The sequence below is a fragment of the Anopheles stephensi genome, chromosome 3, assembly GCF_013141755.1.
Source record: "Anopheles stephensi strain Indian chromosome 3, UCI_ANSTEP_V1.0, whole genome shotgun sequence".
In the NCBI taxonomy this organism is placed as follows: domain Eukaryota; kingdom Metazoa; phylum Arthropoda; class Insecta; order Diptera; family Culicidae; genus Anopheles; species Anopheles stephensi.
The window spans coordinates 88,286,321-88,314,048 of NC_050203.1; the positions used below are offsets into that span (position 1 = coordinate 88,286,321).

The following is a 27,728-nucleotide window of genomic DNA, read 5'->3' on the forward strand; positions in this document are numbered from 1 at the left end:
ACACTGTGACCACCATCGATGGCTAATTGCAGAACCTCAACACAAATGATTTCACGTCAAAACTAATGGAATGGAAATTCAATCCTTCGCTGCGCTACCAGCATGAAAGGTGAGCCGTGCATAGTAATATCTATTTCGAGGCTCATTCACCATAATCTCTCAATAAATGCACCATTTGACGAACAATCAACGATCCGCCAAAGCAAATGTTTCATGTAACCGAAAAACATTTTAAATAGCTCTGTGATCCAAACCGCTACACTCATCCAGATCAAACGAAATGGCATCTGTGAAGTATAAACTTGTTGTGAAACTTTGCGTGAAGGTGCATTTTGATCATACTTCAGTTACATCGAAATAACAGCCGGATAAACTGCGCAAAGGTGCCAGGATACAGCGACACACCATTGACGTTCTGCTGCTCAAAGTTATCCAAATTAACCAATTCTTTCATGTGAGTCGAAATGAAACAAAATTGAAGTCTGGTTGGTTTAGAGTCTGATTGCTTCTCTTACCTGGTGTGTCACATCAGCAAGTGTATATTATTAACATTTATGATTGAAATTCACTGTAAAATAAAACTGCGACACTGGATTGAACCGCTTTCAATGGACTGCTAACTACGACGAAACGACACGTTTAGGAATGCATTCACAGCAGATTTTCCAGCACTGCACTTCTCTCGACGCTTCCAGCCAACCGTGACACAAATCGGGACCGAAATTGCCAGACATTAATGAGACACACGAAGGATAAAATAACACTTCCAGTTCGAGATCGTGACATAGAGAGAAAGCAAGAAGGAGCTAAGGAAAAATGGTAGAAGGTCGGCTGCAATCACTGTTTTCACATTTTGTAAATCACGGCCAAACGAGAATGGTTCTCGGGGCTGGGTTTAAATAATTTATTCCACCAAGGAACGTGATACGAATGATGGTCACCATGGCGCAGTACAGTTCAGCGATAATAGTTTTGATTCAACCGAAGCAGTTGAATATTGGAGCTTTAATTACAGAGAACTGAGCTTCAGTTAACATACATAATGCAGGAACCATCTATTTCCTATGTAATGTAAAAATCGAATCACAATACACTTCAGCTTGTCCAAAAATTCTATGTTCCAGTGTATCGTAGCCTTAATCGATTTCTGTGCTATATGGAATCGAAAATATTCAACAATTTTCAACATTCGTTTCAAATACATTCCTTCACAACGTTCATGGGCTTCCTCTGTTTCGCGTGAAGAAATCGTGACTTTCGGTTTACTTTCCCATAATCGCCTGTGCTGTGTTGCCTTGCGACCAAGAAAGCTAGTTATGAACAGCAGTTTGATGCGAGTGATCGGAAAAATCCTCACTCAAGCCAACGAGGATTTTGGGGGTTGAATGGGTTAATGGATTTATGATGAAAACTTTTCGTCCAGTAATGCTAGCTTGGATAGCCAATGCCATGAGAAAAGAGATTTGGAAGCAAAGTGATTTCTTCCTCTCTATACTGTTACGAGGCCACGAGTAGGGGCATCTGTATAGAGTAGTCGTACGAAGATTGTAAACAAAATAATAACCATACTTTTCATTACAATCGATTCTTGGCGCAAATTTTTCAATTGTTGATCAGACATTACCCTCAGGTCACAATCGGTTTTTGTTGCCCTAAGGCCATTCACCGCAAAGTTATGCTTTTATGCACGCAACGCTTCTCACCATTGGGCGCCCTTTAGACAATATCAACCGGTATCAATTTACGAGCATGGATGGAATTCTCCCAATAACCCTTGTCTTCCATCGGGCTTTATCCTCGTTGCGTGTTTCTGTGAAGAACCCAACAAAACTATCCCGGAATACTGCCGACCCAAGCCAAACTCGTTCTCTTGCGGTCCAGAGTCTTGAGTAGTTGCCTTGATGCCTTCTTGCCAACGGATGGAGGACGAGCAGGTCGTCGCTCTTGAACAAATAACCATAAAATGTAAACAAAATTATCCCTACAGCTTCCATCGGGGCTTCATCCAGCCTCTACAGAAGCCTATTTCTTGGCCACGACTAGTCGCATGAGCTCGAAGAAAGGTTGAGAGGCCCGGTGAATATGGTAGTACACGTCTTCAACGACGCTTGTGGACGACTTTGAAAGCTGCTTTAGAATTTTCTTGGTAGAATGTTTCCTTCGTTGTGGGTATTGTTGAACAAGAAGACTTCTGCGTTGAATGTGTTCGCATCGGACCATTGCAACTCATAAACATACGCCACAAAGGCCTCTCGGCTTGTAACAGCACAACCTGGAAAATGAATTTCAACACCTTTCCTTAGTAGCAGACAACAATGTTTACAAGCGACATTGTTATGTGTGTTTCATAGGCTAAACTGCTTCTAACGCTCGAGTTATTGAAGAAATAGAAAAACTTGTAAGGAGCAGTTCAATAGAACGTGTGTTTTGAACAAAACACACTTATGAAATTGTTATCCAACATTAGAAATGAAATGATAACAATCAACCGATCTAAGCGCAGGAATTTGAATCCAGAATCTAGTAGTATTAAACATGTTGGGAGCGCTTTGACACTCCTGAGCAAGCATGTTATTCTCTCCGCAAAGTCTGAAAGAGAGAGCTTCGACTTCTCACGGGATAAAATGGCGAGATTGATCGTATGCTGTGCATGTGCAAGAGTGAGATGGCGTGAGCGACGAACTGTTGAGTGAGCAGGAAGTAGACGCTGGAAATGTTTACATCCCTGAGCTTCTCTCGCCACTGACAGCACCAGCTCGGTTGATCATTTTCATCAACAAACAAGTTCAGAAGATGTTGTTCCAGTTCAACTTAAAAACAGTATTCGAACCCATGTAAACGGATTTTCAAGATACATCAGTGTGATTGTCACTAACCAATCTAACGTTCCCAAAAGTCTCCAGAATTCTTTTGCACTCAGTAGAGCTTGGGATGAGTAAGTTGTGTCCTTTTTGACGACAGCATAAAAACGAAACGCGGTCGATCAACGCGGAATCGCTGCCTGTTAATCGAATTTTAATGACCCCAGTATCAGTGATGCTCCTCGTTCGTGATTTCTCGAGGCGCTGACATTTTTTAGCACGGCGTAAACACGAACATGTGACAACTTCCTGTCCCACCCTCAATCCCCTCCGATACAATTTCTCGGTTCCATCATCCCTTGGGGTCATGCGACGGAGGTCGTTTGGAGGTTCCATCAGGGCGGCTTTTAAAGTTTGTGCCGATTCCGATGGAGGACACTGAGCCAAACGGGACGCTCAACAACACCAACAAACAGCAACAACTGAGGCGCGAATATGGCCGCACAAGATACAGATAAAATTCAAATTTATGCTCCACTCCAACTAATGAAAACGGCATCTCGACCCAACCCAGCTCCAGGACCTGTTCCATCGTCGAAGGCAGTGGGTGTGTTAGTGTTTGTTGTTCCAGTTCGATTGTCTTCCGGTCAGCGAGGGACGGACTTGGATCGATCTGTTACGGCTAGGTGGTTTTCCTTTTTCACTGCTATTCGCGGCGTACTTTCTGCGATTCTTGACCCACCGCAGCCCGATTCCTCCAGTGCTGCGGCACCACTCAAACCGCAACCGTGGCTGCAAAAGAGATAACAAAAGTTGGTTGACATAAATTCTCCATCCTTTCCTTCGAATCCAAACACGCTTCCTGACCGTGGCTGAATGTGGCGGTGTCTGACCACGTTTTTCCGACCTGAGCACGGGCTTACATTGTGAGTTTTACGTGTCTTTCCTATTGGTCGATCCGTGCGTCCAGTGGAAATTACGACCCAATCCATCCGAGCAGTGGCTTCTTTTACAACTTGCCGTGATGAACTGCAACGGACGGGTTGCCTGAAAAAACGTGTGAGAACGGGCGTCTGTTGCATTCCCGGTTTAGGATCGGGCAAAAGCAAGAATGAATAGGAAAAGCGACGGTCTGATCCTATTAAGATGATAAATCAGGTCGCAAAAGGTTGCTTAATCCATTCGCAAACATTATGTGGCGCGATTAAGCTCCGATTTCTGCATCTAGCCATTGGAGAAGCTACATATTGTTTTAGTCAGTCGAGCATGGCTTAGCATTCCTTGGAGCATTCCGGTCCATTATTAATTTTCGACAGGGAGCAATGTACGCAAAAGGAGGACAAGTTCACGCGAGACTTTTAAGCGTCTTCTAATGAACGCTTCAGGCCTGAATAAACTTCGCATGCACAATTGTGGTGTCTCGTTTCTAATATCATTGTTCAACAAGTCCTTCGTGAGAAATACGAGCAACAATGGGGAACAGCTTGTTCTAACTTGCATGCAACGTGTCCAACGCTCCGTTCAGTGGATTCACCCAGTATTGCCTACTTCAGATCACATCCAAGACACACCGCCTCATGTCGCGGTGTAGAACGATCCAGCGAAACATCTGAACCGGAACAGGGAGAATTGGAGGGGCAATTCGAAGCGTCTTTCTATGATGCCTCTAGGGCTCTTTGGGAGATGTTGGCGAATGCACAACGAACAAGCGAGTTTTAATGAACGAAATTGAATCAATATTCACCGTTCGATGAACAGAAATCGAAACTCGATGCAATGGTGCATGGACCTCGGAGAGGGTACTAGAAGTTTTGAATTATTCCGAAACAGTGTTTCAGGACCGATGCATCTACGTCCAAAAGAAGAAGGAAGGTAGAATTTAGGCAGTTTAGGCTTAGCGAAATTAAACTCTAGTCGATCGTGCAAGCAATAGAAGCAATAACTTGAAGTAGCATCACTTCATACAGAATATTTGACTTGATTTCGTTTGACTACTCCTGAGTGCCCTATCAAAAAGTAAAATCTTCAACGACCGAAGTAAATCAATATCAGTTATGGAGAACTACACTTTCCACACTTCGATGATTTTAATTTGTTTCTATTAAAGTTCAATAAAGTTTTCCCAAGTTCATAAATTTGCTCATGAACGCCCCGTGCGTTTCGAGAACATAATTCTCCATTCACAAACAAAGCTGAACCCAAATCTAAAGTCCATAAATATTATCCTTCCTCTGCAACAATTAACACGCCCCGGGACGAACGATACAAAATCCTAGTCTAAGCGAAATCGACTGTTCGACCCAAACAGTCCCGGTGCCCTCCGGAAGCCATATTGTGCTGACGAGCGGTTCATTATTTTCCGCTGTAAAGGCCACACTATTTCGACGATCCGTTCAACTTTCCCACCAAAAACTAACGAGACGCTTAATTTATGCTCATGAATATTAAACCGATCAATTTTCCCCCCAAAACCGTTTGCCTATTGCCGGATGGTGGAAGTAGCTGTTTACTAACTTAGTCGCTGGTTGATGCCTGATCAGCTGGAAACTAAATCAAACTGTATGTGTTTGTGTGTGCTCAGAGAACTCGGCATGACTCACACTCGACAGGCAGTCAAGACCGTCCCTTGGAGTGGTGTAAACGCGGAACCTGAAGGAGGTGGTGAAGCGATCCATCGAAACTTAAATGACTAAACGATAGCTTAGGGAAAGGGATATGTCGTTGGTGTGATGCGCGTTAACAATCAACACGTTAGCAAATCCCATCAGGATGTATTCCCGGGCCGACCCTTTCGACACGCTGACAAACAAGTGAATGATTAAGATAACACTTCCTCTGGGGGAGAACAAAAAACAAGACGAATAAGAAGATTACTAAAGGATGTTGAATAATAGATTTAAAACATGTTTTTTACTATTCTTAAGTTCGGTAGACTGCTTTAAGCTTTTATAAACAATCCATGATCCAACTAACCATCTTCAGAATTCTACATAGCAATAGAAATTACGAGCAATTCAACCATTTCAAACGAACAACTTTCACCAAACCACACTTTAATCTGGAACTATCCAAGATCAGACCATGAAGAGGATAGTGTACAGTTGGAACTCTTTATCTTCCCACTGCAAGACATTGTTCCTAAGAGCAATTTTCAAAAACCGCCTCCATTTTTAACTGTCGTTCTGCTTCCATTAGACTTACCAACTTAAAACTATTTACCGAGCCTGAACTTAAGTACGATTTTGCTTCGCTGGACCCATGTCTCTTCCACTGACAGATGTTTTGCCCAACACCAAATCCCATGGGTCGATTAATTTAACTTATGAGTTTTCCATCTCGTATTCCTAGTCTCTGCAAACAGTCCACCGCATAGAACATGGACGGCAGATTGTCTTTGGCCCGGACGACACCGACATCAACCCAAAACAGATTCACGCAAGAATTCTAATCCATTACCAGGCGTGTACAATAAAAACAACGCTACAGCAACCGTATGACGTGAGACACTAGACACTATTTTCCTCTCGATTAAATTTAACCTTTCCCTGTCGACCAGCCACTCCCTGGCTGTGGGATGGACGATAATTTCATTTTCCAAGTGACCCGAGGGACAATAAAGAGCGGTGTGATTATAAGATGCTCCATCCGCCCAGAACTGCATTTTAACGTTCCGTTCGTACTGGAATTGGTACGCCAGTTAATGCGACAGAGGAGTTTGTGCTTTCGAATGTAGTTTTAATTAGTTTTATGGCATGTAAGCCCTCGAAATGGTTAGAGTTGCCAGATTGTTTGGAAAATGGGACATTATCGTGTCAAATAGTTTTCAACGCGTTAAAGAAGGACTTCTTCCTGCCAGCAGTGAATGGCGTATCTCCCTTAAATCGTTGGCTGAGAAGTTGATTGGTTTATTTGCTTAATGTAATTCAACGTTAAATTTCCAACCTTTGTATCTGAGTCCATACAATATTCCTATTCTTACTCGGACTCTAGTTCTATTGGTTCCATGGGCAAGTAAGGTCCGGCAACGCTACTGTAATCTTGCTGTTCCTACTCCGGCACGTTATCTTGCTGAACTGACAACTCTGACGATTCTGAGATGTTGGATTCTATAGGCATAGCTTCATCGGCCGATTTAATTTGTTCTGGGCTGCTTGCTTCCGGTTCATTAGTCGCCGGGGAACCGTAGCGAGTGTGTAGCATGTCAAGCTTCGTCGTGAGACTGCTACCCCGACGCATTGTTTGATTCATTTGCTTTAGCAGCTTCTGACTTTCGTTTTCGAGCCGCCCGAGCCGTTCAGCCCGTGCCGATGTGTAGTCACGCTCTTTGTCTGTGAGGCAGGACAGGTCCACAGTGGTCGTGGATTGCTGTTGTGCCTCGCCTGAGCATCCAGGCACGGGAGATGATTCTGCCTGGCGGGCCATGAATCCGTTGTGGATCTCATCGATCTGGGCCGATATTTCGGTACCCCGGTGGACCGTTTTCGAAAGCCGGTTGCGGAACTCCTTCGCTTCTCGTTCAAGTCGCTCTAACCGCTCGGCACGCCTTTGCAGGTATTTCTGTTCATCCTCACTCAACACTCCTTGCTTGTCGGTCTTATCTAGAGACTCGTCCGTTCCCTCGTTCTGTGCCGCCTGTGTAACTTGCGATGGGGATCCCGGCGGTGTGGGTGACGTGTATCGGTCCAGCGTGGAATTGAGCTCGGCCATTCGCTGCAAACGTGCTTCCCGTTTCCGTTGGAATAGCTCCTCGCTCGATAGCTCCCGAGCGGCGGCGTCGGTGTGTGACGCTGCATCCGGTCTTTCGAGGCGTTCCTGCGTAACGGAGGATTCGGCACGTTCGTCCATTACTGCCAACTCCAAACATTCCAGCTCCTCCTCACTCAGCTCACTTGCACTTTCATTCGCGCTGTATTCGCCCTCGGCATTATCGTTCCCTGTGCCAGTACGCTCAAACTCCTGCTCCTCGGCTTCATCATCCTCCCCATCATCGTCCTCCTCTTCCTCGACCTCCTGTCCTGCCTCGGCAAGGTTCATCAATCGCAGAAACATATCCTGTGCCGATTCCGGCAGACCCGCATCGTTATGCCTTTTCTTACCCTTTTTCGAGGCTGACTTACGCTTCTTTCGCAGCACCACAGGAATCTCCTCCGGTTCTTCCGGGCCTGCTTCATCTTCCTCGAACGGGAAGATGGGTAAGTCTTCGATCTTTTCATTGCAGAATCGATTCGCTCGTTCGACATTCTCCAGCGATTTCATGTCCGATCCGCTGTGTACCCTTCGCAACACACTTGCGGCGGCGAGATGGTAGATATTGGACAGGGAGCTACCAACGAAACGTTTGTCCAATCGACCCACCATCTGGTTCCATTTCTCCGACTCCAACCCGGCGCTGAAGCCAGGACTGGAGAGCAGCTGATTAGCCAAACTTGATTGCCGATTCACGACCTTTTCCTTTTGCGACGGCTGCCTGCAATTTTTGTCAAATCCGCCTTCAGGGACCTCCACTGATCCTCGGACTCGATGCTTTTTCACTGGCGAAACCCTTGGAAGCACTTAAGCCATTTTATCTTTTTGCACCTTGATGTAACGTGCAATACAGCTGACCCCCTAGTATAGTAGATTTTTGCTTATTTAGTTTACTACTCTTCGTGTAGTTAAATTTTCATAGTACAACCTTTATGCAATTACCCCAGTAAAATTAGTTTAGATTAGTTACTGCCATCAACCGGTTCGGCTAACACGACATCAAAGCACACTTTTAATTCTCAACAGCCATCAAACTGTGTCAAAAGCGGAAAGGCTCAGTGCAATCACCAAAGCGAAAGTTTGCCACCGTCCAGAAACGTTCCCAAATTGACCTATTCTACACAATTTCGCTTGATGTGACACTTGCTGTGCACCGGGGAGTCCATCTGCAATTCGGGCTGCTTGATGAATAATAAATAATGCACAATTCGCTTCGAGCTTCGCGCTTCCGTTCCCGCTTCTACTGCCCTAGCGTCTTGACCACATTGACCGCAATGCGCACCGATTTGAGGCCACTATCGAGAGCCACTCTCATTGTGAAGTCAACGGACTCTGAACCGGATACTCTGGCCGGACGATTTGCCGGGGAGAAGATGAGTTTGCTGATTCATTGAAACCGTATGCCCAAGTGAAGGTACACCCACACACACAGTACGGTGACATGTGACGCGAGACTAGACGTTAGAAATTCATAAAGCTGTGAAATAATTCACAGTACGTGAGACTCGGTCACAGTTATCGCCACGGCACGATGCCCGTCACGGGCACGGCCAAATGCAGTTTAAAATTTTACGGTCGCTTACTGAAGGCAAGCTGTCGACAAGAACGAGGGGTCAGAATGCAATCGGTAGGATATATTCCGACGAGTTTCGCATAAATAAATCACCAGTTAGTAAATCAGATTTATGGCCACAATGAATAGGATTAATGGAATGTGGCCTCATATGCGCTGCATGTCGACTCGCTTTTGATAATCTGGACCAGGATAGGTGTGAAGCACAAAAGGTACATCTGATTAGCGATTCATGGAACAAGGATTGAACAACACTTGCAACTGGAACGCGGGTTGGCGCTAATGGTCACACCTTATATAAGTATCATAAAAAACTAGCCTTTGCTCAAGCGGTTCAATGGATAAGAATCTCACAAAATTGGTTTGGTGTCAAAATGCTTGTTTATGTGGAGAGTTCTGAATTCCTTTCCCTAGTGTGACTTAAATTAGCAGCATTCCTACATGATTTACTCCATTCATCATTAGCAAACATGAATGCGTTCTTCCACTTTTCTCAAACAACCGCCATTTTTCATCGCTCACTCATCTGTTCGTCATGATGTAATGATGCTCCAGGAATCAAAAGAATACCTGACAACCGGCGCTTGTGATGCTCTTTTGGAGTTTGTCGCTTCCGCCAGCAAGATGGTTGATGACCAACGTTGAATAGATCGAAAAAAAAAACGAACACCAACTCCCCGCCCAGATAGAATGGGGTCTTTCGGTGGAAGTCATTCTCGTTATCTCTACTTTTGGCAAAATTTCATTTCAATGGCAGACTGGGCAACGTGACCACATTACGATTGCCATTGACCACAAACACACAGGTCTGGTCAATGGCAATCGTAATGATAATTTCTGCGAATATCATTCCATATTTCAGCAGGGCTAATGAACACTTTGATACGGTACCGATGATGGCCACTAATGGTCACCGGATATTTCAATAAGGGACTGGAGATTGATATTGATATGGATATTTGAGTGTGGCTCTTTTAGGCTATGTTTACCATGCGCACAGTTTCAATACAAAACAAATACCTTCGCTGAAGAACAAATAGTTCATCTCGGTGTTTCATGGTATATGTTAACATCTCTTCGCTTGACCGGGCACACTGTATTCATGTGTATTCGTTTTAAAAGGGCTAGTGGCTAATGCAAGAGACGTGTAATTGTGGCTGACAAGTGGTATCTAATTTCCATTATTCCATCTGCTTTCTAGGGACTTCCTGGAAAGGTGGTATGGAATGGTAAACATGTTACCTATGCTGCATCAACTACCTGTCTGTTTATTGCATTTGTCCAGTTATGAGTGGCACAACCGAGAACTAAATACGTTGATTGGTGCACGGCATTAGGAATATACAAGCCACGAACAAGATTTGTCGTTTGATGGACATAAAATGCTTACGACTAACTTGCACTAACAGCTGGACTGATGCTCATGATCCAGCATACCATTTCGTTACCATAAATGGGATTCTACAATTACCTGTAGTAACGAAACTACATCAGTTGAAGTTTAATTCACGGTAAACTCCATTAAAGAAAGTTTGCTTGCTCAATTTGTCGAAGAGTGTGTATGAAGGGAAATTCTCATTATACCACCTTCTTGAGTATAGATGGAAAACTTTTAATTCATTCCATTTTCAAAGAAAGAGTATTCTCTTCTGCATTTATCTTTTCGATTCGATCTGATTGCATATTGGTTGGTATGTGCTCGTAGATGTAAACTAATTACACTATAAGAAGAGCATTCAGATTCCCGAGGTTTTGGTCCTAATTGGTAGGTATATATCAATGTGTTGTACACCTTAAGCTTCAGAGGAAAGTATCCAGCAGCTATTGCAACTTCAATAAAATTTAAAAAAACCGAAAGACGCGCTGCACTTAGAACAGCCGAAAAGTGAGCCACGATGGACGGAAAATGAGCTTCGCTGCAGTTCTGAAGTGTACTTTTCCATGTGGATTCATACTTGCCACCTTAAAAATGTTCAACATTCTTCTTACTTCATCTCTCCGGCACGTTCAACAAGAATGCAAATGAGTCTGGTCACTGAGGAGAAAGTTACTCCAGTCCTTAATCGACGTTATTACCCGTGCTGAAACGTTCTAAACGAAGACAAACAGAACTGGTACCAACTTTTAACGAAACTTATTCTCTTTCAAACATAAAAAAGGACTAAGGCCATAAGTGTGAGCGTGAAAAACGACGCACGCGTCAAAATGGTGAAACTTTTCTCCCCGAGCCCCATCTTCATCGAAGGCTGCAAACCGAATGCGTTCGTGGGCAGTATATGTTAGTACGCTTTGTCTTCATTTTCACTATTCACTTTGCACGGGACTCTGGTTGCTGTTCAAGTGCAGAAGAGTTTCAAAAACTGAGCAAATCGTGTATGCAGAACGCTTCACCTCGGCCATCGGTTGGAAAAATTAGTTTAATCATAAACGTGAAACTTTTATCAAACGGTTTCCACCATTTTCCATGCTCCAGTTTGCCTTTGCTCCCATTGTGGGGATTGCTGGTTTGATGCGTGCCGGATTGGATGTGTCAGTGAGTAGATTCTAGATGCAGTTCATGGATGGAAAGAAACTGGAACATACTCTCAATGGTTCGATCTGAGCTTGGAGTTTGATTTTTTCGTTCATCGCGTTATCCTTCATCAGGACGTGTCAAAGGACAACTTAAACATCACCATTGAAGATAAGCTCTCGTCTCACTTTCTCCCATGATCCACAAGCCCCTTACTGGAAGGTCGTTTAAATCCATGCCAAATCTTGCCATTGTAGACAAACTTTCCAAAGTAATGGGTTCCAAAAATAGAAGATCCCGGGGAATCAACTTTCCCCAGCACTGCTCTAGTCAAGGATCATGCTGGTTTACAGATTACGGCAACAACAGTGGCGCAATCAAACGGTGTGGTGAGAAGTGACAAACTTGGTAAGCGTGTGCCTGATTGGGATTATTGTGTACAGCTTGCCACACGTTGCTTCCTCTTGGTTTGCAAAAATTACAAATAACAAAGGCAAACAATTTTCCACGAAAAAAACAAGGATCGACCAACAACAACACGTTCATCGAGTTGATGTAATAATTGTTTAAGGAAACATACTTTTCATTCAAAAAAAAAAAAAGAAAGCTCTGCTCTCCTACCCTTGGTGCCGGACGTCCGAGACGATGAACGAAGGAGAAAGTTTTCTCATTTCGATTATATCTGTCCCATCCTGGGGGAATTACAGTACCGATGAGGGCCACCGAATTGATCCTCCGGTTTTTGCTACCTAATCATTATTAGCGACGTAAAGAAAAGCATTATCTACGTTTCTGGCAAGCAGTAGCAATCCAAACCCAGCACCCGGACGACCTTCATCTGGGATGGGAAGGCCATCGTGGCGGACGTAGATCTCGCTCTTCTCTAATTTGCTTTAATGAAATGAGTGTCATTTGAATGATGTCCCCGAAGCTCTGTGCGTTAGGAATACAGATGCAACCATTTTGAGAAAGAAGCGGCAGCGTACTCAAACTTTTGTCCTTTATCTCTCTTTACTTTTTATACTACTTTTCTTCAATTCAGTGTAATTTATCCAAAACTTTTCCTTCTAGTTTATTTTTATTTAAAATGTGTCATAAATTAATAACTCAAGACTGTCAAGTGTTTTGGAAACCTCAAAGAAAAATATTTACACAACTTGCAGCAAGTGTGAAAACTTCAGTTTCCTTTCTGTGGTTCTCTGAGAGGTAGAATAAATTGAATTATCTTCCGGACGCGTGTGGCCAGGTGACAAATAGGCCACCTGATCCTTCAAAGCACCTGACGCTTGATGGGATGATGGTGATTGACACACACACATACTCACACAAAACTTCGCTTGAGAACACGGTGATAAGCTTAGAACTACAGTGCCAGAACTGACCGGAGAGTCATGCTGACTCTTCAAACGAATGAAGATTGATGAAGCGTGGCGAAAGAATGTCTGATGAAAGTTATTTGAATTCTTTCTCACACGAATCTTTCCATTTCCATTCCAGATCTAACACCTGGAGATCGTGTTTGTCTTAAATGGCGACCACAGTAGTAGGAAAGAGTTTGCGACAGCGTATTTGTGTGGTATTTTCAATCAAGTCGGCTAATAGATTGTGACCTCGATCGTACGATATCGTTGGTTTCGTGGTGATGGTTTATATTATTAATATATATTTTTAGCAAGAAATCGTTCCCAAAGCAGAAATATAGAAATATTGCTAAAAGAATTGGAACTTTGCCGAAAAGTATACGCTGTTCTTCTTATAAAATGGCAATGGAATAATCTATCGGTAAATCCTGGCCTAATCCCATTCAACGATATTCATCATTGCATGAATAATAATTAACATCATTCATCCATTCATTCTTTCAGTTACAGAATGAGAAACACGATTAAGATTAATGCTTATTATTATTCACTTCACACCCATTTAACAGCAGTCCTAATTTCAAAAAGCATTCTCTTAACGATCTTCTCGTAAGCTTAAATTGGAGTGCTTTATAGCTGCTCCGCGATATAGGAATAATTCATTGTGCCGGGCTCATTAAAGTCTTAATTTTGCCTTCAGCTAAGATAGATGCAGAAAGCTTTTAACAAACAATAAATCTTTCACCGGCTAATTTTAGACTCTTAAATAATGCTCTCTTATCTGCAGCAACTCCCGCAAGAACAGTTATAAGGAAATGTGGTGTGTATTTTATTTTTGCAGAACAGCGTAGATCGATGTAGCGAAATTATTTTTTTTTTGTTTCGCGCTACGCCTAAACAGAAAATGTTCACGTGCATAGTTAACCAAGGCCGCTCCCTGCTTGATTGCTCAATCGGTAGATGAGTTTGCGTTTCGGGCGTTCAATCACACGCGTCCTAAGCTCTCACAGCAGTGGTTTGCATTTTCTCTTCTAAATCGCATCATTTTCCTTCGTCTATTTCTCACTGTTTACGTCGAAAAACTCTCTTGGCGTGGTTTAAGGCAACGCCACCATCGACATCGTCGCCGTTGGCTCACGTTGACTTTGGCCGATGGATTACGTCGAGCCGGAATGCGTTCGTTGCCCACTTCTAATACTATCATATTTAGTCTAATTGGTGGCATTTTCGGCTTTGGTTATAAATAGACAAAATAAATTTTGAGCGTTTATCGTCATGCCCACCGAGACAGGCAGGTTCGTAGTCGACTCTGTTTCTGTTGCTCGGTGCCTACGCGAAGATACGAATTGGGTGATTGCAAAAGTTGGTATTGTAGATTTTTTCACGGCCTCAATAAAATACGGCCTGGCCGTATTGCTAGATATTATAGATCATAGATATGAAATTAGGAATTCCAAAATCTCAAAACTATGCAGAGGAAATAAAAAAAGAGTTTTCTTAATTGAAACTGCACATAAACTTCGAAACAACCCAAACTCTAGTGCGCAATCGTACCGATCTTGTGACGATCATAATGCGCGCGCGCACCCCATACGTTGGCTACGCTTGTTTGTCGTGCTTATCCCGACGCCCAGCCGCACGATGCAGGAAAATCTACCGTCAGGAAAATCACCAACCCACTAACAAACAACGGGTAAAATTTCGCAGCGGTGTCGGCGAGTTTGTCGGTCAACTGTGCGGCGTTCGACCAAAAATAGCTCAGTCTAAGCGATCGCTGCCTCTCGAAAAGACATCCTGCTTACACTTTGTTCGCGTAGTGTTGCCCGCTGTCTGGTTAGTAGTGGTTTTTTGCTGGTGATTTTTCATCATTCCCTTTGGGGTTTCATCTTTTGTGTACGTAGTGATCTGGATTTGTCTGCTGACTGGCATGGTGCAGTTGTTTAAAGTTTACAAATCCGTCGCGCTTTTGTTCGGTGCTGTGTACAGGAAAAATATTATTTTCATCTACGCTTACATTGCTCAACCCAGAAAAACACACTCGATGCGATTGTAATGGCGACGTGGTGACGAATGGAAATTCGCCAAATGGTTAATTAATTGCCACGATTGTTTCGCGATCGTGTGTGTGTGCCGCCCTGTGATGTCTGTTGGCGGGTTTTCACTTCCCTTCTGTTTCTTTTGTGTGTGTGTGTGTTTGTGTGTGATGACTATGAAAACTGTACTGTTTTTCTCTCTCCATCTTGCTCTTTCTCTATCTTACATTTCGCGCTTTGTTCATTTTCTCTTTTTCTCTACCATGCGTGTCACTGTTAGCAGAGTTCAAACTACGTGGTGAAAAATGGGGGGCGTACAGTCGGCCAACGATGGCCGGGAAATGCAAACATCTGAAAGAGAATCCTCTACCACACTTTTCTCCACAACTGCTACTCTCCCAGAAAGTGATGCTGCAATGAAAACACATGACGAATTACACGATGCAATCCCGCCCGTCGACGATGACCCTGAGCAAAAAGACGATCAACAGCGTGCGCCCGATAATGACGCTGCATACGATAGCGACGATAGCATGTCGGCAAAGTGTAGAGCACGAAAGATGACAACCGAGCTGGCTAATTTCCGACGTGACCTACAGCAGAAGCGACAGCTGCACCAATCGAAGCTGGGCGCCGTGAAGGATGAGCTGGAGCATCTGCGCAAAGCGTTGGCCGAGGAGAAACGCCGCAATCGAGCACTCATCAAGTACGTCCAGCAGCAAGAACATCACTTAGCGCAGCAGACACACGACGAATCAGCGCAAGAACAAGACGGTACGACAGCAACATTCTCTGCGTCGCCGTTGTGCGAAGTACGGCGAGAAGCGCTGGAGATCGTCGCCAACGGTGAGATCGGGCTGGAACCGGCCGAACGAGTGAACGCGGAAGCTGCGGTAGGTGAACCGCGAGATCAGAGTTCATCGGCCCGCGGACAAAGCGTCGAACGGGTGGCGCTGAAGCGAGAGCTCGCTGAGTCACAGCACGCGCTACAGTGCACGACCGGTGAGCTGCTAGAGCTACGCCACGAGTTGGCTCAGTTGAAAGCGCAGCTTCGCACGCAACAGGACGAAGCGTTGGAAGAGAGCTCGCGACAGAGCGCTGCTGGCCGGACACTGAAAGCGGAACTGGCCGAGACGCAGTTCCGACTGCAGATATCCCAGGCGGAGGCCCTATCCCTGCAGACCGATGTCGATCAGCTGCGCAATCAGGTGAAATCACTCAAGGACGTTATTAAGGCTGGAAAGGAGATAATCGCGATACGAGAGGATCAAGTTGAGCAGGTAAGGCAAGCTAATAGCTTTTCCTGGTGTTTAGAAATCATAGTGATCATTGTGAGAAGGCAGAAAGGTTCAATTTTTCAAGTGATTAAACATTTGTACTACGCGTTACAAGACGATTGTAGCAAAAGATCAACGCTTTGTTGCGATTGAAATCACCGTAACATGCAGAACGCACGCAATGCGGGAACGTGTTCATTTTTGCGCCAAATAGTTACACGCGATCTTCGGCAGGTGTGGAAGATGTGTTGAACTTGTCCACGGTAGATGCTTATGCACAACCATGCTCAAAACGCGCTTGCCAAACGACACATGGCAATGTGAAGGTCACGCGGCAAGTTCGCCGTCTGCTTCGTTCTTCTGGCGTTCATTCTGGTTGTGATAATTATCCGGTCGCGCGCTTTACGACACGACGCGACTTGCTCAGGTGCTCTTACTCGCCAGCACGCTCGCACACATGATCTATGGATGTATTGATCTTCGTGCGGGCTCGTTCGCCGGCTGACCTTTTGTAGCCGATGATGCTGCCCTAAATGGTCATGAATGAACGATTTGTTGGCTCCAGCATCGATTACCGGAAGAATGAGGCAGCTTGAGTGGTGTCTGAACCACAGAGGTCTGAACTTTGCGGAAGACTTCAGGGACTTCTCCTGTAGCTATAAAACAATCAGCGCAATTGTATCACCTTCGAGCGTTTTCGTTTACTCTTGCTCAAATGCGATAAACGAATGACACAAATATTGGTGGTTTCTAGTTATTATATGGATTGTAAAATAAAGTGTCATGGGGCGGTTCGTTTGCCGAGGCGATAACGGCGCCGGTCTTCACACGGCAACACTGGGGTTCAAATCCCATCCAGACCGCCCACTCGTACGTAGGGCTGAATACTTTTTTACGGGTAAAATTAAGTCACAGAAAGAAGAAGAAGAAGAAATTAAAGCGTTCGATTGAATTTAATGCTTCAACTTCAGAACGATACGCATGCCCCCTCCAATGCAAAGCCCATGAATCATGCTCAGAAAATAGTAGCAACCGTCACAATGGTTATAAGTATGCTTTGTAATTTCACAATAATTCCACCAGCACAATCTTTACGTACGGGGAACGATTAACATTCACGGGAAGTGTGGGTTTAATTCGCAAATGATTCACTAGCAACAGACACTCATTGTTTGCCCCTTCCCACAGCTGAAAGGAAAATTGCGCCAGATCGAGGACACTTTGCAGGAGCGCGAATTGCAAATTATGTCCGACGATCTCCGTCGGGAGTATGATCGACAGCTGACAAACATTCGCAACCTAAGAGATCTGTACGAGGAGCGTGAACGTGTTTCGAGAATGGAGCGCGACAATTTGGTCCGCCAGTTGGACCTGAAGAAGAACGAGCTGGCGACCGAGCAGGAGAAGTAAGTACCAGCCAAACCCCGACACCCACAGACCCAGTGTCTAGCAGGGCGAGACAGTATTGTATGCATGTGAGCATAAGCGGGATGGAAAAGCGTTAGAAACAATAATACTGCGCCACACACGAGAGCACCGTCACCAAGTGGTGGATGAGATGCGGATATTTTTATTCTGTTCCCAAAAATATGCCATTCCGTTTTATTGCGCTTTTGTCTACAGGCCGCGACTGGCGACACGGACAGGAGTTCATTTTTTACATCACTCCATATTTATGGTTACTCTTTTCATGATGCATGCCTTTCTCTTGCAGAAATAAAAATCTGGAGGTATTGGTGGAAAGCTTGCAGACGGATCTTACCCGCCTGAGGACGGAGTTGGAACAGACGCAAGAGAAACTGTCCCAATCGCAATCGGAATCCAAGCAGCTGCAGCTCGAAATGGGTGTTGTCAATCAGTTCATTTCAAAGTTCCTGCTCGGCATGAGCCGCAAGCCGACCGCGAGTGACATCAACATCGACAAGTTGGCTGCAGTGCTCGAAGAAAATCGAGATCTGTTGATCGAGATGACTAAAGACGAAGCGGAAACCCTCGACACGGGAGCGTTCCTACCGCGGGCGCTCTACGATCTAATCACGGAAGTGGACGAAGCGAACGAACAGACCGAGAACGCGCATACGGATGCACAGTACGGGCCAGACGCGAGCGGCGAGGAAGAATTTACGGACGTGCAGAAGGCATCGCCGGAACAGATTGCTGACAAGTTGCCAAAAGTCTGGCGGGTGCTGATTGAGCTAGTGAACCATCAGGAACGGGCGCAACCGGTACCGTTTGTGGTGAGTAAGCTCGGAATGAGACTGAATCCTCCTTTCACACACGAAGGCTGTCTTGTGCACAGCAGGATAACGGCGATGGAAATGGTGATGATGATGCTATTTGATGCTTTTTGCAGGAAGGAGGCGAAAGTGAGGAATGTCTCAAGTCGATACAGACGCGAAACGGACCGAAAACGGTCGTTAGTGTTAGTAAGACGTACATCAAGTTGAAGGATTTGATACTGGAGAAGAAATCGCTCAAGAAGGAAACGAACCGATTGCGGACCCTGAACTCGCATCTCGAGCGAAGGCTCGACTCGCAGGAAAAACGCCTCAGTGCGGTGAGTCTGGAGCTGACAAAGACTTGGCATCTGGTGGGAAAAATGCAGGTAAGCTATGAAGGTCGAGATGTGTTGCTTTTTTGAGACGGAACAATTATTTCTGCGAAGAATAAATTTACAACATGGGCTAACAATACACATACACATTATTTGTCCTTTTTTATACTTGTTCCCAGCGCCAGCACCGTCAGCTTCATACCCAGGAACAAATACTGCGCTATCACCTTCAGCAAAAGCGCAGACTGCTCAGCGAACTGAAGGAGGAGCTTGAGTACTGCCGACTGAAGTGGTCGGCCGCACGGGAGAAAAACATCGAGTCCGAGGATCAGTGGAGGTCCCTGAAGGCGGACTTTGCTGCCCGTCGAAAGCAGGACTCGCTCAATAACTCGGGCGAAAGCGGATACAGTGACGAGCAGCCGTCCGACGAAGAAGAGGTCGTGAATCGGAAATCAAGTTTGGCTAATCAGCAGCTCTCCAGTCCTGGCTTCAGCGCCGGGTTGGAGTCGGAGAAATGGAACCAGATGGTGGGTCGATTGGACAAACGTTTCGTTGGTAGCTCCCTGTCCAATATCTACCATCTCGCCGCCGCAAGTGTGTTGCGAAGGGTACACAGCGAATCGGACATGAAATCGCTGGAGAATGTCGAACGAGCGAATCGATTCTGCAATGAAAAGATCGAAGACTTACCCATCTTCCCGTTCGAGGAAGATGAAGCAGGCCCGGAAGAACCGGAGGAGATTCCTGTGGTGCTGCGAAAGAAGCGTAAGTCAGCCTCGAAAAAGGGTAAGAAAAGGCATAACGATGCGGGTCTGCCGGAATCGGCACAGGATATGTTTCTGCGATTGATGAACCTTGCCGAGGCAGGACAGGAGGTCGAGGAAGAGGAGGACGATGATGGGGAGGATGATGAAGCCGAGGAGCAGGAGTTTGAGCGTACTGGCACTGGGAACGATAATGCCGAGGGCGAATACAGCGCGAATGAAAGTGCAAGTGAGCTGAGTGAGGAGGAGCTGGAATGTTTGGAGTTGGCAGTAATGGACGAACGTGCCGAATCCTCCGTTACGCAGGAACGCCTCGAAAGACCGGATGCAGCGTCACACACCGACGCCACCGCTCGGGAGCTATCGAGCGAGGAGCTATTCCAACGGAAACGGGAAGCACGTTTGCAGCGAATGGCCGAGCTCAATTCCACGCTGGACCGATACACGTCACCCACACCGCCGGCATCCCCATCGCAAGTTACAGAGGCGGCACAGAACGAGGGAACGGACGAGTCCCTAGATAAGACCGACAAGCAGGGAGTGTTGAGTGAGGATGAACAGAAATACCTGCAAAGGCGTGCCGAGCGGTTGGAGCGACTTGAACGAGAAGCGAAGGAGTTCCGCAACCGGCTTTCGAAAACGGTCCACCGGGGTACCGAAATATCGGCCCAGATCGATGAGATCCACAACGGATTCATGGCCCGCCAGGCAGAATCATCTCCCGTGCCTGGATGCTCAGGCGAGGCACAACAGCAATCCACGGCCACCGTGGACCTGTCCTGCCTCACAGACAAAGAGCGTGACTACACATCGGCACGGGCTGAACGGCTCGAGCGGCTCGAAAACGAAAGTCAGAAGCTGCTAAAGCAAATGAATCAAACAATGCGTCGGGGTAGCAGTCTCACGACGAAGCTTGACATGCTACACACTCGCTACGGTTCCCCGGCGACTAATGAACCGGAAGCAAGCCGCCCAGAACAAATGAAATCGGCCGATGAAGCTTTGCCTATAGAATCCAACATCTCAGAATCGTCAGAGTTGTCAGTTCAGCAAGATAACGTGCCGGAGCAGGAGCAGCAAGATTACAGTAGCGTCGCCGGACCTTACCTGCCCATGGGACCAATAGAACTAGTGCTAGTGTCAGACGAGGAAGTAATGGAAGAGGTAAGCAACCTTTTAGAAGACGAAAGCGCTTCACAGCGCAATGCTTCGGATGCTTCCAACGAAAACACTGAGCAATCTTAGAACGGGATAACTTACTATCCCAAAGTCTACACCTACCTCGTAAGAAAAGACATCCAGACATCTGATTGCCAACCACTCCTACTACTACTGCTAATGTTTTGCGGACAGACCGAGAGGAAGAAAGTGTTTCGGAGACATTAGTCGCAGCTATTTTTACCAATTAACCGTGCCTTAGGTTGATAGGATCAAAGAATAAGTAAAATCGAAACGAGTTTGCGCCTTTGGAATCCTTGGCGCTGTCGGAAAATTTCCAAAAGCATTGCAAAAAAAAAGTTTATCTATAATAAGCATACTATTTCCAACTTAAATAAACCACATGTATTATTTCTATTGTAAGGAAGAGTTAATCTCCATGATAGGCCGGAGCCATATAAAAAATACGAAAGAAATTTTAAAAATCTCGCCCGGATATATTCTCTGGTACTGAGAACCTGTTGCTTACGGACTGATGCGGTCGGTTTAATTGTCCGAAAAAGTAGCACCTCTCTGATGCTTGTGCAATCGCTCAGAAAAATGGTGGACGATGCGCCTTGTCATTTCCAGCGGTTTTATCTTCTGCCTATTGCTCAAACCGCTATCGTCGTACAATCGGTTCGTTCAGCTAGGTACAGGCGCTTCAGATATCTTTTCCCATGACGAACAGTTCGAATCGTTCCACCAAACCAGCCTGAATGAGATGTCGCAGATGCATCCAGTTATTCGGTGGATGAGAAATCTACTCCAAATATTTCTTTCTATTATCTTAACTATTTCCTAACTCCTAGATGATCCTATCTATTCACTTTTTCCTTTAGCTATTTAAAGTAAAGTCGCGTGAAATCTCGGAAACTCAAAACGCTTCACGCTGCACACTGAGCGAGCGAGATGACATGAGTTCACATGAGAAAAGAGTAGGTGAGATGAGATGAGATGAAATGAGAGAGCAAACATTTGAAACTCACCTACAGGTTTTGACGGTTCGCTTTTGATCACATTGAAAAACGTTTGTTTTACTAATTGTGTAAAAAACATTGGAGAATATCAGTAAGTGTATTACAATAAGCACACAGAACACTTGGAGCAAAACAATTATCCTATACAGTCATGAAATTTCGTCCATTCTTAAAACATCTCTCAAGGGAGTGATTCAGACCTCACTTGTTTGTCAGCGTGTCGAAAGGGTCGGCCCGGGAACACATCCTGATGGGATTTGCTAACGTGTTGATTGTTAACGCGCATCACACCAACGACATATCCCTTTCCCTAAGCTATCGTTTAGTCATTTAAGTTTCGATGGATCGCTTCACCACCTCCCTCAGGTTCCGCGTTTACACCACTCCAAGGAACGGTCTTGACTGCCTGTCGAGCGTGAGCCATGCCGAGTTCTCTGAGCACACACAAACACATGCAGTTTGATTTAGTTTCCAGCTGATCAGGCATCAACCAGCGACTAAGTTAGCAAACAGCTACTTCCACCATCTGGCAATAGGCAAACGGTTTTGGGGGGAAAATTGATCGGTTTAATATTCATGAGCATAAATTAAGCGTCTCGTTAGTTTTTGGTGGGAAAGTTGAACGGATCGTCGAAATAGTGTGGCCTTTACAGCGGAAAATAATGAACCGCTCGTCAGCACAATATGGCTTCCGGAGGGCACCGGGACTGTTTGGGTCGAACAGTCGATTTCGCTTAGACTAGGATTTTGTATCGTTCGTCCCGGGGCGTGTTAATTGTTGCAGAGGAAGGATAATATTTATGGACTTTAGATTTGGGTTCAGCTTTGTTTATGAATGGAGAATTATGTTCTCGAAACGCACGGGGCGTTCATGAGCAAATTTATGAACTTGGGAAAACTTTATTGAACTTTAATAGAAACAAATTAAAATCATCGAAGTGTGGAAAGTGTAGTCCTCCATAACTGATATTGATTTACTTCGGCCGTAGAAGTTTTTACTTTTTGATTTGGCACTCAGGAGTAGTCAAACGAAATCAAGTCAAATATTCTGTATGAAGTGATGCTACTTCAAGTTATTGCTTCTATTGCTTGCACGATCGACTAGAGTTTAATTTCACTAAGCCTAAACTGCCTAAATTCTACCTTCCTTCTTCTTTTGGACGTAGATGCATCGATCCTGAAACACTGTTTCGGATTAATTCAAAACTTCTAGTACCCTCTCCGAGGTCCTTGCACCATTGCATCGTGTTTCGATTTCTGTTCATCGAACGGTGAATATTTCATTGATTCAATTTCGTTCATTCAAACTCGCTTGTTCGTTGTGCATTCGCCAACATCTCCCAAAGAGCCCTAGAGGCATCATAGCAAGACGCTTCGAATTGCCCCTCCAATTCTCCCTGTTCCGGTTCAGAGGTTTCGCTGGTTCGTTGTACACCGCGACATGAGGCGGTGTGTCTTGGATGTGATCTGAAGTAGGCAATACTGGGTGAATCCACTGAACGGAGCGTTAGACACGTTGCATGCGAGTTAGAACAAGCTGTTCCCCATTGTTGCTCGCATTTCTCACGAAGGAGTTGTTGAACAATGATATTAGAAACGAGACACCACAATTTTGCATAGGAAGTTTATTCAGCCCTGAAGCGTTCATTAGAAGACGCTTAAAAGTCTCGCGTGAACTTGTCCTCCTTTTGCATACATTGCTCCCTGTCGAAATTTAATAATGGACCGGAATGCTCCAAGGAATGCTAAGCCATGCTCGACTGACTAATACAATATGTAGCTTCTCCAATGGCTAGATGCAGAAATCGGAGCTTAATCGCGCCACATATTGTTTGCGAATGGATTAAGCAACCTTTTGCGACCTGATTTATCATCTTAATAGGATCAGACCGTCGCTTTTCCTATTCATTCTTGCTTCGATCCTAAACCGGAAATGCAACAGACGCCCGTTCTCACACGTTTTGGCAGGCAACCCGTCCGTTGCAGTTCATCACGGCAAGTTGTAAAAGAAGCCACTGCTCGGATGGATTGGGTCGTAATTTCCACTGGACGCACGGATCGACCAATAGGAAAGAAACGTAAAACTCACAATGTAAGCCTGTGCTCAGGTCGGAAAAACGTGGTCAGACACCGCCACATTCAGCCACGATCAGGAAGTGTGTTTGGATTCGAAGGAAAGGATGGAGAATTTATGTCAACCAACTTTTGTTATCTCTTTTGCAGCCACGGTTGCGGTTTGAGTGGTGCCGCAGCACTGGAGGAATCGAGCTGCGATGGGTCAAGAATCGCAGAAAGAACGCCGCGAATAGCAGTGAAAAAGGAAAACCACCTAGCCGTAACAGATCGATCCAAGTCCGTCCCTCGCTGACCGGAAGACAATCGAACTGAAACAACAAACACTAACACACCCCCTACCTTCGACGATGGAACAGGTCCTGGAGCTGGGTTGGGTCGAGATGCCGTTTTCATTAGTTGGAGTGGAGCATAAATTTGAATTTTATCTGTATCTTGTGCGGCCATATTCGCGCCTCAGTTGTTGCTGTTTGTTGGTGTTGTTGAGCGTCCCGTTTGGCTCAGTGTCCTCCATCGGAATCGGCACAAACTTTAAAAGCCGCCCTGATGGAACCTCCAAACGACCTCCGTCGCATGACCCCAAGGGATGATGGAACCGAGAAATTGTATCGGAGGGGATTGAGGGTGGGACAGGAAGTTGTCACATGTTCGTGTTTACGCCGTGCTAAAAAATGTCAGCGCCTCGAGAAATCACGAACGAGGAGCATCACTGATACTGGGGTCATTAAAATTCGATTAACAGGCAGCGATTCCGCGTTGATCGACCGCGTTTCGTTTTTATGCTGTCGTCAAAAAGGACACAACTTACTCATCCCAAACTCTACTGAGTGCAAAAGAATTCTGGAGACTTATGGGAACGTTGGATTGGTTAGTGAGAATCACACTGATGTATCTTGAAAATCCGTTTACATGGGTTCGAATACTGTTTTTAAGTTGAACTGGAACAACATCTTCTGAACTTGTTTGTTGATGAAAATGATCAACCGAGATGGTGCTGTCAGTGGCGAGAGAAGCTCAGGGATGTAAACATTTCCAGCGTCTACCTCCTGCTCACTCAACAGTTCGTCGCTCACGCCATCTCACTCTTGCAGATGCACAGCATACGATTAATCTCGCCATTTTATCCCGTGAGAAGTCGAAGCTCTCTCTTTCAGACTTTGCGGAGAGAATAACATGCTTGCTCAGGAGTGTCAAAGCGCTCCCAACATGTTTAATACTACTAGATTCTGGATTCAAATTCCTGCGCTTAGATCGATTGATTGTTATCATTTCATTTCTAATGCGGGATAACAATTTCATAAGTGTGTTTTGTTCAAAATACATGTTCAATTGAACTGCTCCTTACAAGTTTTTCTATTTCTTCAATAACTCGAGCGTAAGAAGCAGTTTAGCCTATGAAGCACACCATAACAATGTCGCTTGTAAACATTGTTGTCTGCTGCTAAGGAAAGGTGTTGAAATTCATTTTCCAGGCTGTGCTGTTACAAGCCGAGAGGCCTTTGTGGCTTATGTTTATGAGTTGCAATGGTCCGATGCGAACACATTCAACGCAGAAGTCTTCTTGTTCAACAATACCCACAACGAAGGAAACATTCTACCAAGAAAATTCTAAAGCAGCTTTCAAAGTCGTCCACAAGCGTCGTTGAAGACGTGTACTACCATATTCACCGAGCCTCTCAACCTTTCTTCGAGATCATGCGACTAGTCGTGGCCAAGAAATAGGCTTCTGTAGAGGCTGGATGAAGCCCCGATGGAAGCTGTAGGGATAATTTTGTTTACATTTTATGGTTATTTGTTCAAGAGCGACGACCTGCTCGTCCTCCATCCGTTGGCAAGAAGGCATCAAGGCAACTACTCAAGACTCTGGACCGCAAGAGAACGAGTTTGGCTTGGGTCGGCAGTATTCCGGGATAGTTTTGTTGGGTTCTTCACAGAAACACGCAACGAGGATAAAGCCCGATGGAAGACAAGGGTTATTGGGAGAATTCCATCCATGCTCGTAAATTGATACCGGTTGATATTGTCTAAAGGGCGCCCAATGGTGAGAAGCGTTGCGTGCATAAAAGCATAACTTTGTGGTGAATGGCCTTAGGGCAACAAAAACCGATTGTGACCTGAGGGTAATGTCTGATCAACAATTGAAAAATGTGCGCCATGAATCGATTGTAATGAAAAGTATGGTTATTATTTTGTTTACAATCTTCGTACGACTACTCTATACAGATGCCCCTACTCGTGGCCTCGTAACAGTATGGAGAGGAAGAAATCGCTTTGTTTCCAAATCTCTTTTCTCATGGCATTGGCTATCCAAGCTAGCATTACTGGACAAAAAGTTTTCATCATAAATCCATTAACCCATTCAACCCCCAAAATCCTCCTTGGCTTGAGTGAGGATTTTTCCGATCACTCGCATCAAACTGCTGTTCATAAATAGCTTTCCCGGCCGCAAGGCAACACAGCACAGGCGATTATGGGAAAGTAAACCGAAAGTCACGATTTCTTCACGCGAAACAGAGAAAGCCCATGGACGTTGTGAAGGAATATATTTGAAGCGAATGTGGAAAATTGTTGAATATTTTCGATTCCAGATAGCACAGAAATCGATTAAGGCTACGATACACTGGAACATAGAATTTTTGAACAAGTTGAAATGTATTTTGATTCGATTTTTACATTGCATAGGAAATAGATGGTTCCTGCATTATGTATGTTAACTGAAGCTCAGTTCTCTGTAATTAAAGCTCCAATATTCAACTGCTTCGGTTGAATCAAAACTATTATCACTGAACTGTAGTGCGCCATGGTGACCATCATTCGTATCACGTTCCTTGGTGGAATAAATTATTTAAACCCAGCCCCGAGAACCATTCTCGTTTGGCCGTGATTTACAAAATGTGAAAACGGTGATTGCAGCCGACCTTTTACCATTTTCCTTAGCTCCCTCTTGCTTTCTCTCTCTGTCACGATCTCGAACTGGAAGTGTTATTTTATCCTTCGTGTGTCTCATTAATGTCTGCCAATTTCGGTCCCGATTTGTGTCACGGTTGGCTGGAAGCTTCGAGAGAAGTGCAGTGCTGGAAAATCTGCTGTGAATGCATTCCTAAACGTGTCGTTTCGTCGTAGTTAGCAGTCCATTGAAAGCGGTTCAATCGAGTGTCGCAATTTTTTTTTACAGTGAATTTAAATCATACATGTTAATAATATGTACTTGCTGATGTGAAACACCGGGTAAGAGAAGCAATCAGACTCTAAACCAACCATACTTCAATTTTGTTTCATTTCGACTCACATGAAAGAATTGGTTAATTTGGATAACTTTGAGCAGCAGAACGTCAATGGTGTGTCGCTGTATCCTGGCACCTTTGCGCAGTTTATCCGGCTGTTATTTCGAAGTAACTGAAGTATGATCGAAATGCACCTTCACTCAAAGTTTCACAACAAGTTTATACTTCACAGATGTCATTTCGTTTGATCTGGATGAACTGAGCGGTTTGGATCACAGAGCTATTTAAAATGTTGTTCGGTTACATGAAACATTTGCTTTGGCGGATCGTTGATTGTTCATCAAATGGTGCATTGATTGAGAGATTATGGTGAATGAGCCTCGAAATAGATATTACTATGCACGGCCCACCTTTCATGCTGGTAGCGCAGCGAAGGATTGAATTTCCATTCCATTAGTTTTGACGTGAAATCATTTGTGTTGAGGTTCTGCAATTAGCCATCGATGGTGGTCACAGAGTAATAGGCCTGCCACCAACCATTCAGAAATCAATTTCAATACATACTGCAGAAGAAACACGTTTGTTCGAGTTTTGGGAAAATGGTATAAAATGTGCATTCCGTTGTACAGAGTG

At 44.9% G+C, this 27,728-nt stretch overlaps 2 protein-coding genes across 4 annotated transcripts in view; one reads left to right on the plus strand and one right to left on the minus strand.

The window, feature by feature from the left end:
- The window catches only part of LOC118514144, a 182,098-nt gene that overhangs the window by 63,499 nt on the left and 90,871 nt on the right, over positions 1-27,728 (minus strand). The window lies entirely within an intron of this gene.
- LOC118514143 (restin homolog) lies at positions 14,680-21,202 on the plus strand. Of its 3 annotated transcripts, none has more exons than XM_036060751.1 (6): positions 14,680-14,826; positions 15,310-16,306; positions 17,492-17,709; positions 18,018-18,540; positions 18,657-18,908; positions 19,037-21,202. In XM_036060751.1, the coding sequence occupies exons 2-6, from the start codon at positions 15,332-15,334 to the stop codon at positions 20,864-20,866; spliced, it is 3,798 nt and encodes a 1,265-aa protein (XP_035916644.1). In that variant the 5' UTR covers positions 14,680-14,826; positions 15,310-15,331; the 3' UTR covers positions 20,867-21,202. The 3 variants fall into 3 exon arrangements, with proteins under 3 accessions (XP_035916644.1, XP_035916646.1, XP_035916645.1); XM_036060753.1 differs by having other exon boundaries at positions 14,681-14,826; positions 15,307-16,306; XM_036060752.1 differs by having other exon boundaries at positions 14,754-14,886; positions 19,037-21,196.